Source organism: Synchiropus splendidus, chromosome 14, assembly GCF_027744825.2.
Source record: "Synchiropus splendidus isolate RoL2022-P1 chromosome 14, RoL_Sspl_1.0, whole genome shotgun sequence".
NCBI lineage: Eukaryota > Metazoa > Chordata > Actinopteri > Syngnathiformes > Callionymidae > Synchiropus > Synchiropus splendidus.
In genome coordinates this window covers 14,403,601-14,419,721 of record NC_071347.1, presented here as the reverse complement: position 1 = coordinate 14,419,721, position 16,121 = coordinate 14,403,601, and the positions used below count along the sequence as shown (strand labels likewise).

The 16,121-nt window shown below is 41.8% G+C and overlaps 1 protein-coding gene across 1 annotated transcript in view; it reads left to right on the top strand.

Moving 5' to 3' along the window:
- The window catches only part of ptprq (protein tyrosine phosphatase receptor type Q), a 36,570-nt gene extending 20,818 nt beyond the window's left edge, over positions 1 to 15,752 (top strand). Inside the window, 22 exon segments of the mRNA XM_053886813.1 lie at positions 60 to 335; positions 434 to 805; positions 2,407 to 2,516; positions 2,644 to 2,830; positions 2,924 to 3,162; positions 4,652 to 4,721; positions 5,003 to 5,161; positions 5,250 to 5,511; positions 5,582 to 5,655; positions 6,699 to 6,798; positions 6,881 to 7,009; positions 8,582 to 8,626; positions 9,187 to 9,213; positions 9,366 to 9,447; positions 9,854 to 9,944; positions 10,427 to 10,503; positions 10,565 to 10,699; positions 10,792 to 10,917; positions 12,468 to 12,613; positions 12,721 to 12,856; positions 15,201 to 15,324; positions 15,427 to 15,752. Of these exon segments, the coding sequence (XP_053742788.1) occupies positions 60 to 335; positions 434 to 805; positions 2,407 to 2,516; positions 2,644 to 2,830; positions 2,924 to 3,162; positions 4,652 to 4,721; positions 5,003 to 5,161; positions 5,250 to 5,511; positions 5,582 to 5,655; positions 6,699 to 6,798; positions 6,881 to 7,009; positions 8,582 to 8,626; positions 9,187 to 9,213; positions 9,366 to 9,447; positions 9,854 to 9,944; positions 10,427 to 10,503; positions 10,565 to 10,699; positions 10,792 to 10,917; positions 12,468 to 12,613; positions 12,721 to 12,856; positions 15,201 to 15,324; positions 15,427 to 15,464 (3,005 nt within the window). The 3' untranslated portion in view covers positions 15,465 to 15,752.
- Positions 15,753 to 16,121: the final 369 nt, after the last annotated feature.

Sequence of the window (16,121 nt, the reverse complement as noted above, 5' to 3'; positions counted from 1 at the left end):
AACCCAAATTGAGTCGAGTTAATCCCCTCGACACGTCTCACTTCTCTCCCTGTCTGCAGTGTCAGATGCTGTGGGGAACTTGTCCTGCTCTGGCGTAAGCTGGGATTCAATTGAGCTGTTCTGGGAGCTTCCCACACATCCGAACGGTCAGATCCTCTTTTATGAGATTGAAGTGACGGCAGACTCCCAATCCACCACTCACCAAGCCGACACACCTGAGTACACTGCGGTGGGGCTTTTACCGGACCAGGAGTATAATTTCGTCGTGGCTGCTGTCAACTCTGCAGGGCCTGGGGAGGGACTAAACTGCACAGCCTCCACTCTTTCGGAATCAGGTGATTTCATTTCACGCGCGTGTCACACTGACAGCATCCCCTCTGATTCCTCATTTCCTTACACAATGTCTAACCTCTGCGTCTTCCCTCTCCTGCAGTGCCGGCCGCGCCTCTCTCCCTCACTATCTCCGAGGTCACTACTAACAATGTGACACTTGAGTGGGCTCCGCCACTCTCGGTTCCAGGCCTCCTGAAAGAGTATAATATCATTGCACAGCTGCTTTCAACTGATTGTGAATCAGACGCTTTAACTGCCGCTCAGCCGGTCCCCGAAGACAAACTGCCCTTGAACTGCATTGAGGCGGAAGTTTCAGTTTCAGTTAATGCTTCAGAGGACTCTAACGAGAACCCCAGCGTGACTCTCCAGTCCATGTCTAAATACAGATACTACCGCTTCAAAGTGGCTGCTGTGACAAATGCTGGTGTTGGAGAGTACACGCATTGGATTTATGCCCGCACACTGGCCGGGAGTAAGTACAATGAGCAAGAGTGGACATATTTATTTCACAAGATGCAGTTTGTGTTGTATTACATCAAGTTGCATACGAAGATAATACATGGTTACATGTGTGGCGCTGACATTAGAGGTGCCCAACTGATTCATGTAAGGATATCGGGGCTTAAATTACGCAACTAGATTTGTTAAATATGAGCTTGGCAGGGTCAGACTTTGTCAGGGCTGTCTATAAAAAAACACCAATAAAGTAGAATATCCCCAAGCTTGATAGCACCCTCTCAAAGAGCTTTTGAGATTCAATGAATTCATCAGGTAGATGTGAGACAACTACTGCTGCATGCTGCACGCTTCAATAATGATAATGGAAAATAATGAAATCTGAATTGACCTTGATCCTTCTATAACAGAGTTGTATTGTCCTCCAGGCACTCTGGTTTTCATATGCGGTAGCCATATAACTTACTGTAAGCACAGTGGAGCTATTGTTTTGTGCCAGTAATAAATGTAAAACTACATCTTTTACATCAGAGGTCCTTATGGCATGAAGGGCATGACTTCCGTTCATTGCCTTTTTCAAGTTAAAAACATAAAGAGCAACATGACAATGGGAACTCAGGTCTTCACGGACTCAATCGCTCATTGGCTGACAAAAAGAGCTCATGTGACTTCACAAAGTTGATGGAGCACCATGGAAAAGAGGCACAAATGGCCCCGAGGCCTGACTTTGGACACTCCTGCAGTAAAGACTGAGTGTGAGGACCTGTCCCACATCTCACCCTATGTGGCTGGGACAGACCCACTAACCTGAGTTGGCTGAAAATGAAAGGCCTGTTCCAGAACAGATTCACATTGTGAAGATACCTGAACCTCAGGGCTCCACTGCAGAGAAGAAGTGGAATGGGACCACTCATAAAAATGTCCTGACCGCACAGTTTCAGCCAATTGAAGAGGTCTTTAAAATCTACTTTTAGTGGTCAAATCCTCAAATCCATAGTCCTTGGTGCCCACGTATAGCACAGTCCTCAGGGTGGAGGGGACCAAAGCCAGCAGGTCCGGCAGAGTGCCCATGATTTCTTGGACATTTTGGACTGGCACGGCAGGTGGTTGTAGTATTGAAGAACTGGGCCTGCCTGGTGGTTGAATCTGGATGACAGTTGTCGGTAGTTATGAGCTTATGGGGCTTCATGAAACAGTGTCCTCATTTTCAGAGCCCACAAGATGGCACTCTCCACTCTCAAATGTTTGGGTTTGAACAATCATTTCAGTGAAACCTCACATCATTTTAAAGCCCAGAGCGCCATCTACTGGGCTCTGAAAATAAGGACACTGTTTCATGAAGCTTCATCAGCCTTCATGAAGCTTGGCTGAAATTTGAAGAGAGGGCGAGGGTTGTCTGGTCCCCCGACTCACTGCCAGTCTTTGTTACTGCACATGAACGGTTGTCATATAAACTGGCAGTGACCACAAAACAGCTCACCTGAAGTAATAATAATTTAAAAGTCATTTGTGGCGCCTGTTTAAAAATCATTCTAAAACCATTAACACTAGTGTATTTTAATGGGCTTCATAAAACCTTGGTTGGTAACTCTAATAGATTTGTTTTTTCTTAATAAGACCCTGATGCTCCCCCTCAAAGCCTCCAAGTTATTTCCACTGCTTCCAGCCTCCAAATCACATGGATGGCGCCTGCTGTTCTCTCTGGACCCACTCACTATCTTGTCCAGGTAATTGGTTACATATGAGCAACAAATGCAAACCAAGCCATTGTGTTTTCTAATTGGAATGTCCCCGAACCTCAAAACTCAAACAACATGTGCCTCTTTCCCCCCCCCCACTCTCTCGTCTCATCAGGTTGATGGTCCGGGGCTGAATTACTCATCAGTTCTGGCCCCATCTGAGTCTACAATGGTCACCGTGATGAACTTAACCGCCTTCACCCGTTACTCTGTCACTGTCACTGCCTTCACTGGGCTTCTGGAGCAGGCTGCTACAGACGGGAAAGCTATTGGGCCGATTGAGTTTCAGACATTAGAGGAAGGTACGAAGGGAGCTGCCTGGAATTCCAACGACATCACAGGTTGTGATCTCCGATTCATCACTGTGGTTTTCACATTATTTGTTTTCCACTCAGAGCCAAAAGACCCTCCGAAGAATGTGATTGTATCAGTTATTCCAGAGGAAGTGAACCGTGTGAAGGTTAGCTTTACACCACCAGAGGAGCCCAACGGACAAATTACTGCCTACTATGTCTACATCTATGAGAAGGAGCGGCTGGTGAAAAACATGAGTCTCAACATCACTCACAGAGAGCACAGCATGCTGACTGCTGACATTGAAGGACTTAAAGGAGGTCACAACTACAGCATACAGGTGAGCAGGCGTCATTATTTACAACACACAGGTCTGCTGTGCCTTTGGCCCACTGTTTCCCCACTCCAATAGCTGCAAAAATACAAACGTAGAAAAATACCTTTATTCTTTTCTACCAATGTTTCCATTATCATGTTTTTTAACCCCCATCACTTTTTTAAAGTTTTCATTCTGTTTTTCTAAAAACACAAAAATGGTATAAACTTTTTATATTTGAAAAGTGCTATATATTTTTTTACATTTATATGGACCAAATGCATTACTGTATCAATGACTGCAGGGATAGGCAATTAAATTTCCTCAACTGTTTTTGGTGGCCAAAAAGCTGAAGGAAGGGAATACATTTTTTTTTTGATTTTGTCATTGGAAATGTATTTAATAAATAGGTAAGTAAATCATTAAAAAAAAAAAAAAGATAGAAATGTGTTTCCCAGATTCTTGTTACACATTTATTTTATATTTTACTATCCAATATTTTATCAAAATACTATGAGTATTTCACCCAAATATGATTGTTTGTTAGAATGATGTAAGTCAGTTCCAAGTAAGTTCCAAAGGGAACTGGCTGCTTTTTGCCCAGGTCCATTTTCTAGCAAAAAACAACCAAAATGACTTTGGCATTTGCTGTTGCTCATTGCACTCTGGGGTTGAATCTCTATGACCATGGCGCTGAGTCTCCGTGTGTTCTTCTGTGAACTTTAGTTTGAATGTCCATTTCATTATAAAGATTTCATGCAAAATATTATACTCCTGGCCTCCGACACTTGCATTTTCATCAAATAAACATGTTTTTTTTTAGAGAGAACGTGATGCAAATTTAATTTCTGAAATGAATAAAACAAAGTCTTTAATTCCTTAAGCAGTTGCTGATGTTACGCCTCTGAGCACTCGCATAAAATCTTTTCTTATTTGCAATGAAAATAAAGAGTCCTTGTTGAACTCAATCTTTTATCTGGGAACATCTAAGCCATCCACAAAGTCAGGAGCGTCATGTCTCTGCACTTGTGTGATGTCAAGTCAGTCACTGTCACTCGGATCTAATCTCGGAGTCTAATCTGCATGTTTGAATCCTGCAATAATAGCGAGCCTGGTTCTCTACTTTAACTTTCCTCATCTCACCACATATGCTGATTTACGGCTGGGTCGCTCACTGACCACATTTTCATGCAGTTGAATACTCAGACTGAGGCAACAGGTTTTACATGCAACATGGAGTCAACTGACTAATAGCTCCTCTATGACATCAGCTCAAAAAAAATTTAACTGAATATTTAAACAATAAATAGGAGCCTGCAGTGGCATAACATCATAGTCAGCATGAAAAGAGAAAATTCATTTTTTAGCAGACAAAATATGTGTTGAAGTGCAGATAAAAATGTAACAAATGAAAATGTTTTCATAAATAAAGAAGGCCTGTCTACCCATATCTTGACTGCAACCCTTTTTTTCTTTACCTTTTCCTGTCTCATTTCTGTCTCTTTGTTCACAGATATCTGCGATGAATGGGGCTGGCAGAAGCCCACCCAGCCCACATGTCCAGATAAGCACAGGGATCAAAGGTGCCTGCGACTCTTTCTTGTTTCACTCCCTTTCTCTTCATCTTGTTGCTGCAGCGAAAGCGACAGTGTTACCGCCCGGCACGGCACTACCTACTTCTGACCCACTCTGACACGTCTCATCTGTGCCGAGTTTAAGAGCTTAAGAGTTTTCTGAGCTAGTTTACAGCCTCTGCTGGTTTGTCACATTGACTTTAGGAGAGTCACACTGCTTGTTAGAATACGGCGCACAGCCGCCGCAGTGTCTGTTTATGCTTCCGTGCTCACACGTGCGTATATTTCAGCCCCGGCCAAGCCAACTCAGAGACCTCAGGCGATGCTAGGCCATAGAGGGGTTGCCATGGTTACCCACAGGAGTATCACCATCCGCATGCCTGCCTGTTTCTATAGTGACGACAATGGACCAATCGTAAAAATTCAGGTCATCGTTGCCGAGTCAGGGGGTAAGATTCTTCTAAGAAAATTGACAGGTATCACTTATACTTGACTTGATCAAGCATGCCATGCGTGACACGGCCTCATGTCTCACAGTGAAGGACGCCTCCAATTTGACAACCTGGAGAGAAGCATTCTTTCGACGCCCGGCCCCGTACCTGACTGACCAGGGGTTCCCCAACCCTCTGTGCTCAGCTGACGCAGCGTCGCGCTTGGCCACTCGGCTCAGAGAAGGTCCTGCTCTGTCTGGAGATCGTCTGGCAGGGACATATGTGATTGGAGAGCAGGATTACTGTGTGGAGGCCAACAACACAGATCCCCTCTGTAATGGACCTCTGAAGCCAAACACTGTCTACGTGTGAGTGCGAGACCACGCAAAAACACCCTTCATTTGTTCAGCAGTTAACTGTGTGCATTTCCTATGGCAGGTTTAAGTTCCGAGCCACGACAACAGATGGACAATACACTGACTCTGAATACTCTGAGCACATTAAAACGTCAGGTATCTTCCTTTGCTGATTATGTCTTAGTTGTTGGCAAATTCATTCGGCTGTTGAGGAAAAGATGGACTCAGAGTTAGATGCGAATGTAAGCCACAACACAAATCTTAGGCTCTGTGAATGTCACAGCCATACTGTATATGATGAGGTGACACCATGAGACACTCAGAATATTTACATTACACCGACTAATAAACCCTTCAAGGACCCCTTCAAGGAGTGTGTACCATGGAATTTGTGTCAGTCTAGATGTTGTCATCTGTAATGCCCACAAAGTTAGCTTCCAAGTATGGTTGGCTTGTCATCCCTCGGCATATTTTACGGCCTCACAACTGTTTGCATCCGATACTGTTGGATCTATTGTCATAAAACTCCCGGTTCCTTTTTTTGAGGATGAGCTGGTCCCCTGGACACCAATGTCCTGCTTCTTTCTCTGTCCTCATGCCACAAAGTTGATGTCAAGTAATGTTAGCTGAAACCTGATTCTTTACATATGCATTGACATTAGGGTGGGGCAGAGGTGGGAAATCAATTTCCTTATATACTAAGCTCTTGGGAAGAGCTGTAAAACCAAAAGACACAATGACAGAAGATGGAGTCCTGAATTTAATATACGTTTTGCTACTCAAATAACATGAAACTAGAACAAAAAATGAAGAATCTTAATTATGCGATGACATTATACGCTGACAATATCTTATTGGATTTTATGTTATATAAGTTTATGTACATTTTATTTAAAAATTAAGATTAAGATTATTTTGATTGGTGTATATCTCGGTAGCATAACTATGGATAGACATGTAAATATGAAACACTCCATTACAAGGTGTTTTATCAATATTCATTTTTCAATATTTTATTTTTTAATAGCTTCTACATCTTTTCAATATCTATCATTTTTTTCATAGTTTTGCGGTTACCTCCTGAGGGCCACAACAAACACTGTATATATTAATGGGATAAAATAGGGGCCCTTTATGTTTTGTTTTCCTAACAGCAACAATCTTAGCATCACAGTTAGCCTCTTTTTTTCCTATCCCAGTCGACGGTCTGTTGACCAGAGATGAGCAGATCATTCTGGGGGTCCTGCTCTCCTTCTTCCTGGCTGTGATGCTCATCATCATGATCTGTGGTTTAGTCAAGTAAGTTGTTTCATCTCAAAGAAAAAAATCAGTGTGAAGGATGTCGACTTTTGTTAAACAAATGATGGTTTTATCTCGACAGGTTCCACCAGCGTAAAAAGGAAGGCGGGACTTACTCTCCTAGAGAAGCAGAGATCACAGAGACCAAGTGTAAACTGGATCAACTGATCGCTGTGGCAGATCTGGAGCTCAAACAAGAAAATATCAGCCGGTCAGTCTTGTGTTTTAATCTCCAGATGTCACTGAACTCAATATTGCACATAAGATTAAAGCAGCTGCTGCTTGACACCGCAGCTCGACTTAACACAGCCAGACATGCTTTTATATTTAAGTCCACGAGACAAGAATCTCTGCAGCAGCTCGCGTGGTGCGCCCTCCTGTCAGCACCAAAATCATCCAGAGTTTGAAAGCAGGAGCAGCCACTCTCTGAAAACAAGTCCGTATTATTGTGCTTTTATAGTTCCTCCACACTTCTCTGCAGGAGACAAACTTCCTTCCCCTGGCTTCTATTCTCAAATTCAAGCCATGTGTGGGACAAGATACTGAAGAGACAAGCTCCTCACTGATCAGTTTAGCATCACAGCTGTACATTTCTGCCTTTTACACACCCTCCAGTGGCCCTCGCTGCTCCGGATGAACCCCATCAGTTTTGAGCTTCAGGCATCTTGGTTCGGAGGAGGAATCCACACAACATATTTTAGGGGTTGGTTTCTCAGCCAGTGAGCAAATTTGGATTTGGAAAAGTTAAAGGATTGTCGTTTACTTTGAAGGTCACCTGATGGATTTCCAAGAGTCCACATCCTCCTCATTTTCCACGCTTCACTCCACTTTCATCGCTCCCTCAGGCCGCTCCATCCTGGCTGCACTTTGTCTTCCCTAACTTGACCAAGCTTGCCATTATTCTCCTGGCAGTAACACTCCTGCTGCCATTGATCTCAATAAAACACAATGATCTGTATCGTAAGAGCCGCTAATTAAACAGACGCCTTAGTTTTTAGTACAATGTTAGGAGTTTTTTTACGGTCTGTAAAAACTTGTTTTCGGAGATGGATGTTCGCTACGTTGCCTCAAGTTTGTTTTATGTATCATTAGATGGAAGAATGTAGGAGGTTTCATTTCCATTACGCTATTAGACATCATGCTGTATGGTGTTTAATATTTAGAAATGAGAAATATTGAAGAATTCCATTATATGATAACAATACCATTTAATAATATTACATTTTATTAAAAAGGTAAACCTATTTTTCATATTTTATTTTATTTATTTTGTGATAATGAATTAAATCATAAAACTAGAAATAATGTAACATAATAAAAAGTGCTTTTCAAAATGAAAGCAGTTGCAGAAGATATTAAAAAGTAAATATAGACGAGAAATCAATATGGATGGACAAAGGCTAGAAAATAGAAAATCGTGATAGGTTTTAGTTAAAAAATAATAATAATAATAAAACAAAAAAGAAACAAAATGTGGGGGAAATCAAGCAAAAAAAGAAGTCCTAACTTGAATATAAACCGAGATAAATGCATTTAAATTGTCTTTGCCTCAACAGAGTAGAAGGGTATGCTGTGACTCTAAATAATAGGTAGAGTGAAAATCGCTGTCACATGATCGATAAAAACATACATTAAAGTCATTGACATTTCAAGCAAAGACTGTCATAACAGTGATGATTGGTTTTATTATTTCACTCATGTGGACTGGTGACATACAGTTCCGTCGCCATTTCCTTGTACTGCAGCTTTGTTTTTAGTCGCTAAGCTCTTTTTCTCCCACCAGGTATTCCTCCTTCTTTTTTCGCCGCAAAGAGATATATGTCATCCAGTAAGTAGGGTGTGTGTGTGTGTGTGTGTGTGTGTGTGTGTGTGTGTGTGTGTGTGTGTGTGTTGTCGCATAGCCTTGTGTTTCAAATTGCTCTCAATCCATTGTGATGCGGACCAAACCTTTGTCGTCGATCTATTGAGTCATTTGATGTGGCAGTTACCTGCTGCAGGCTTCGGCCTCTCCATCGCCGGCAGCCCTGGCAGGCCGCGCTGACACTCCTCTGCTTGAGACCATTTTAATTTGTTTACCCACTCGCTATCTCAAAATTGCTTGGACGGCTTAGTGGTTTTTAGAGGGCACAAAAGCCAGGCGTTATCAATCGCTCACCATCAGGAGAGCAAAGAAACACCTGACAGGGGGGAAAGTTTGCTTCATGTATTATTTTAGGAAGGAAAGTTTTACTGGAATACAAATGAATTTAACTTTAAGGTTAAGCCTGCAAAACAATTCTGTAATTACGATCAGCTCTGCTCATGTGTGGAGGAACCCAACAGAGGCAGCGCTGGTTATTCAGTCTATTCGTTTATTTTGTTTGATATCTGCCTTCTATTTTTGCCCAGGCTCCTCAGCTACAGGAAATCACTCAAGTAAGTCGGCCTTCATGAATAATGCAAATATGTTTACAGTGGCAGCCGAACAGCGCTGAGTAACATGTTGTAACATTGAATACATTTGCAGGAATTAACATGTAATTGCCTTCTGCATCATTCAATAAGCTCATCTCGCTCTCCTCCGACAGACCGGTCAATAAGAAGTCTTTCCTGCAGCATGTGGAGGATCTGTGTGCCAACGACAACGCCAGGTTCCAGGAAGAGTTTTCCGTAAGTGTCGATACCTGGGGTTGAATTGCTGCTCTAAAACACCAATACAGAGCGAGCTCAGTAACAGCAGGCCAGTCTGACTCCATGTCTTGAAGCAGTGTGGATTCTCACTTGTCAAGACTCGCCCAGTTTTTGACAGATCATTTTCTTTCTGGCTGTAAATGGAAAAACGCTGATCGATTTGAGGACTGTGATTGTGGCTCTTCAGTGAAACAAGTCTAGCTTTGGAAAGAGAAAAAATGAGCTGGATTTTCTTGTTTTTGATTTAGTTTTGCCTTCATATATGTCAGATATTGTTGGCACATTTTTAGCATATTAAGAATAAGAATAATTTTATATACTTTATACTAGTACTTTCCTCACCATTGTGCAAATGTTTTCTTCCTCACGTATTTCCTCCCACCAGGAACTTCCGAAACTACTGCAGGACCTTGCCACCACTGACGCTGACCTGCCCTGGAATAAATCCAAAAACCGCTTCCCCAACATCAAACCCTGTGAGCAAAAGTCTCCATCTCAGCTGCGGCAGGTTTAGACTGACTGGGAAACTGAGTGTGTCGGGTGATTGTTCATCTGCATAGCTGTTCAAATCCAAGGACGTGCGGACAATGGATGTAAATATAGCTGAAATATCACGAGGAAATGTGGCAGTGAGCTCAGTTAGCTGTGAGTTGGCTCACATTTCATGAAAAGCTATGTTTACAGCGGGCCTTTGATGTTAGTAAATTAAATAAACGAATCAAGCGGCACAGATTATGGGTGGCAGGAACTACTGCAGATGGACTCAAGTGAGGACCCAAACAGAAGTAACAAGGTTTATTTAGTGAGAAGATCATCGACCTAGTAGTTGGTTACTGGTTCTGGAGACTGATGTTCGAGTGGCAGGCAATGAGATGTGGTCATGACAACTATATATGTGCGTCAACGTCTACTGAAGTATTCATTTCATTTAATAAAATTCTCTATATTTATTGACCAGATAACAACAACCGAGTGAAGTTGCTGTCAGAACCGGGCACTGCCGGCTCGGACTACATCAACGCCAGCTTTGTTTCGGTGAGTTCTTCTGACCCAATGCACGTCACTTGCTATTGACTCCCGTCTCTCGGTCCGTCAGGGTTACTTGTGTCCCAACGAGTTCATCGCCACCCAAGGCCCGCTGCCCGGCACCGTGGCGGACTTTTGGCGGATGATCTGGGAAACAGGAACCAGCACGATCGCCATGCTGACACAGTGCTACGAGAAAGGAAGGGTGTGTTGTCAGGCATTGTTAGAAAGACAACAGCTGTCTCTCGCTGGCTCAGCTCTGAGAAGCGGTGAAAGCTTTTCTGTGTCATTTTTCAGATTCGCTGTCACAAATACTGGCCGGAGGACAACAAGCCCATGTCAGTGTTTAGTGACATCCTTATCTCAAAAGTGTCAGAAGAAATCCTTCCTGACTGGACTGTGAGGACTCTAAAAGTGGAGAAGGTTTGTGTGTGTCTCGAATGATGCAGCGTTGATCATATTCTCTGCTGCACTGTGCAGGTCACCTACTGTTGCTCATTTTTTGTAGTTAAACTGCCCAAGCTAAAAGCATTTTTTCCAGTAACAATAAATATTTGTATTAACTTTAAAAAATTAGGCCTCAGGATTCCAAGAGTGGAACCTTAAGGAGTGCCACCTCATGAATTGAACATGTATTTAATTTAAAGATTCACAATGTATACCACAAATCTGTGCATATTTTTGATTGATGAAAATACTTTTAATGTTTTAATTTAGAATGAGGGACATGAAATACTGAAAATGTTTCAGTCGTTCAAAAAACTATTAATATGAATAATATTTTTTGGAGCAATTTATTTATGTTTTCAGATTAATTTTTCCTCTTTTTTTTGTGGCCATGTATTGCCATTTTTCTGACTAATAGTTTCCCTGTATTATCCCACAAGCACCTCCAACCTGCAACCTTAACATGTATCTCCTGCCTCCCAATCTCATGTCTCACGCATTGTTATCCAAAAACTGAAATTATTTTTGAACAAAACAACATAATAAATAAAATAAAAAAAAAATTTAGAAAAAAATACATAGAAAAAAACCTTAAAATAAATTATTTTTAAAAATAGAGACACAAACAATTCCCACCAAAAAAAATACAAAGATAAAGACTTTTTCCATCAAGTGAATGCAGTCTGCCTCCGTAATGAAATTGCAAAATATAAAACTCTATAGATGTGTCTGCCTCGACTAGAGGTGGGCAATTAAATTTCCTAAAGGGCCACATTAGAAACTGTAACTGTTGTGGGGGGCCATCATCAAAAGAAAGGCAGCGATTACTACAAAACATGATGGAGAAATACACCCAAAATACATTCTTAAGTAACAAGGACAAAATGAACCTAAAAAGATAGAAAGGATATTAGGAAGTGTAAATATAAACCTATTGAAATATTTCCTTTCATATGCATTTAATTTGAATATAAATCAACATAACTATGGAGCTGACGTTCCAGTTAAAAAAAATATATATATGTAAATATATATTTTCAATATTCCTTCAATGTATTTTGAGGAACAAGAAAAACACACCAAAAAAATATTACTTAAAACGAGAACATGCTATAGTGGTGGTGGTGGAGAAAGGACAAAAAAAAAGGCAGAAAAATGACAACATATCAGTTATAGTTTTAGTCTGACGTCAAAAGGGACACAGATACAGGCATTGGGCCGCACATGGCCCCCGGGCCACACTTTGCTGGAGAGGACACATTACATTCAATTGTAAGCCGACCGTCTCAACGCTGACTTGACACTATGCTACGTTACTGCGGTGTCCTCACAAGAACACGAGGCAAATAAGTTGTAAGTACTGTCTGAAACTACTTTTCTCCAAGGGCAGAAGTTTGTTTGGATTATGGCTCCGCTTGCAAAGTAGCTTCCCCAACTGTGATGCTTAATTGCAGCCTCACAGCAGCAAATATTTACACACGATGACTCGGTTACTTTAACATCTGTCGTGTGTTATTTCTTTGCAGCACGGCCACTACATTTTAGTCCGCCACTTTAACTACACATCCTGGCCCGAACACGGCGTCCCTGAATCCTGCAGCACTCTCATTAAGTTTGTCAAAGCCGTTCGAGCGCACAGACAAGACAACACCACCATCGCGGTCCACTGCAGGTACTTAAAAATAAAAAGGCTCCTTCTGTTCACTGTTAATCAAACATTCAAGCGGCTTCAATGTTTTATACGCTAACGCCGTGCCACCCTCTTGGCTGGGTCCGCAGCGCCGGGGTGGGCAGAACCGGAGTCTTCATCGCTCTGGACCATCTCATCCAGCACATCAGAGATCACGACTTCGTGGATGTTTACGGTCTGGTGGCTGAGCTTCGCAGCGAGAGGATGTGCATGGTTCAAAATCTGGTCAGTACACAGATGGGAAATGGAAATGCGCGGCGGTCAGAGGAGCGGGCCGCGGTAATTGCGGCGCTAAATTAAAAATAAAAATGCTCTCCCTGGCAAACACTGGAAGCCAAGGAAGGAGAAATATCATCTCAGATGCTAATGCATTTAAATGAAGCCATCACTGCAGAGGGAGACAATCCAGGTTCACTCACCTGACCCACCGCTGCTGTTTAGATGAGGCACTGTTTTAGCCTCTTGGTCACCTCAAGACTTCACTCTGGTCGTCCACTGTCTGCACTGTTCACCCAAACTGTTCCCCACCTGCCTCATCCACTGAGCAAGACACAAGTCTCCACAGCATCAGTGCAAAGTGTCTTGCAAAAATTCAGCTCACTCACAACCGTTGGACTCTCCATTGATGTCTAACCGATTGGTGTCTAGTCGATACTGGACTCCACCAAGTTACATAATTTATATTACATGTAAATAAAAACTGAAAATACACATATTTATTTATTTTTAGAAATATTGTTCAAGGCAATATCTATGTTTAAGAAATGCATACATATAAATTTAGGAAATGCAGCATTGTTAAAGAGTATTATCATTATTATTATTGTCATTATTATTATTGAAAAAACACTGAAAATCTGAGATTAAGGTGGAGACTTCAAAGGCGGAATGTAACTGAAGGTTAGTGGCAGATTTGCTGGTACTAAAAATGTGCTAAATTAAAGAGGTGCAAAGTGAAGACAGGCATACAGAGATTTGCATTAGCATAGAGAGAACTAACTATAAATTGATATATTAACCACTAAGGAGGCATTGAAATGAAAATCTTCCCTGAAAACGAAGACCAAAAATGAGGCAGAAAAACACAAATTGAAACACAGAAAAATCAGTTACGCAGCTGGATGTGTATGGATGTAATGCGACTAGCAGCAAGCACTGTTACGTTTCACATCTTACTCGTCCTTTACAATATGAAAACGCTCAATGGTAACTCAGACGTACATAGTGAAAAATCAAGAAGGAATTTTAGTAAATGTGCTTGTGAGTTGCACTCGACGACCAATGTATTCGCACTTTTAAATGATGAATCGTGGCTGTATATTGAAATGTTTGCGCTGCTGTCGTGAATATATGAAACAATGTCAGCTCAAATTACAGTTACATCTGTACACAACAAGTAAATAATGGAGTCCCCGGATATCTCCGCGCATCATCCTAATGAAGACTTAATAACTTGGAGAATGCTGGCTATCTGGTGGGAAATCCTGCTCAGCGTGCAGCTTTAATCTTCTGCCAGAGAGTTTCGCTTTGTCAAAAATCTGATTCATCCCACTAAATCCTCGCGAGGTGGAGATCGCAGCAGGACGTGAAGTAAAAAAAATAGGACAACCGCAGCACAAGTCTCCGGTGGAGCATCTAAAGAGGAATTATGCTCAGTCGCAGCTCTTTGGACATTAGTTTTCCCAGAGATGACATTACAGAACTAGCACAGGCTTGTTCTGTAAACCTGCCCGATATTTACTCCGTATGTGGAGGTGGGTTTCGGACTTTTCAGTGGAAGGTTGCAGCTCTCAACCGAACACAATGAGAGTGGTTTTGCCGGAACACATTCGCTGGCAGTGAAAGCGAGAGGCTGGGTGGAGGCTAGGATTGGGTGCAGTGGTGAGTGGTGATGCTTCATGACACAGTATTGAAGGGTTGATGAGGTTTCATGAAGCAGTGTCCTGCCTTTCAGAGGCCACCAGATGGCGCTGTCTGCTGTAAAATGTCTGGACTTGAACAACTAATTCAAAGAAACCTTGCATCATTTCAAAACTATGACCGCAATTTGGTGGCCTCTGAAAATGCAGACGCTGTTTCATCAACCCTGCCATACTGTTTCATGAAACCTCATCTACCCATCACTACAGCTGAGACACCGTCTTTCACATCATCGCCCAGCAGGCAGCATGAAGTTATGGGTGAGTGAAGAGGGAAAGTGTGAGTTACTGGGGAAACCATCGATAAGTAAGTGAAAATATAGGTGAGGAGACGTGTCAAACTAATGGTTTGAGGGCCAAATCTGGCTATCCAATGATCTGGAGAGGTCTGAAACTGAAGAGTTGGAAGGCAAACTGTTGAGAAATGGGGAAGCAGACGAAGGCGAGGTTGGTGTGATGACTTATACATTTTTTTCTATTAGATTTTAATGGCATCTTTCAACTTGATACAGTATTTTCTAATCTATAAAGGTACTTGCAATAACTATTATTGTTCTTATTGAAGTACAGACGAAATAAATAACCCTGTTTCTCTTGTCAGTCTTGGCCCTGACATGCATGATTCAGTTGTTTGCTGCTGTGTGTGTCAGGCCCAGTACATCTTCCTGCACCAGAGCACACTGGAGCTGCTCAACAACAAAGGCAACAGTCAGTCCATCTGGTTCGTCAGCTATTCTGCTCTGGAGAAGATGGACTCTCTCGACGCCATGGAAGGTAGAAGACAATTCTAGTCTTCCCATCATGATTCCACTCGTCCTGTGCTCTCTAAAACTGAGCCACGTATCTGTCCTTGATTTGGTCTCATCTGGTCTTCAGGTGATGTCGAACTAGAGTGGGAGGAGACCACCATGTAACCACTGAGCCGCAAGTGACTGCGGTGCGGGAACGGGTCAAACACCAAAGTGCCTCCAGCAGAGGAAGGAGACCACCACAGTCAGAACAGAAGCCCTTCCACAGTCCACTCTGCTGTTGCTCTTCTTTTCTCAGAACATTCCTGACGTGTCCACTTGATTCCAAAGAAGAGAGAAGCAGGGCTGAGGGAGGAAATGTGAGCTGAGGTTAGAGGCTCTTACACACTTTGCACAAACTATACTCCCTGTTTTGTAATTACTGTATTATACATCAAACCCAGCTGTTTTTTTTTTTAAATCTAGCCAAAATGCTTTTGTTCAATGTTTTTTTTCTTTCTCAAGAGTGATTTACAAAAAAAGTGTCTTGTCATCTGTTCTCCAAAGTATAGTCATGACTTCATTTGTACATACACTTCACATTCATATTTCTATAAGCAATCTGCTTCAAAGTTATTGTTGTTGTTTTTTTAAATGTTGATCAATCAAATAAGGTTTGCCTTGTATTTTAGTTTTTCCTCCATATGTGTCTATTCTTAGGGGAAAAATGACTAATTTTTTAAACATATTTATTTTATATTTGTATAATTATTTGTAATTATTTATTATTTGTAATATTTGTAAATTATATATATATATATATATATATATATATACACTCTA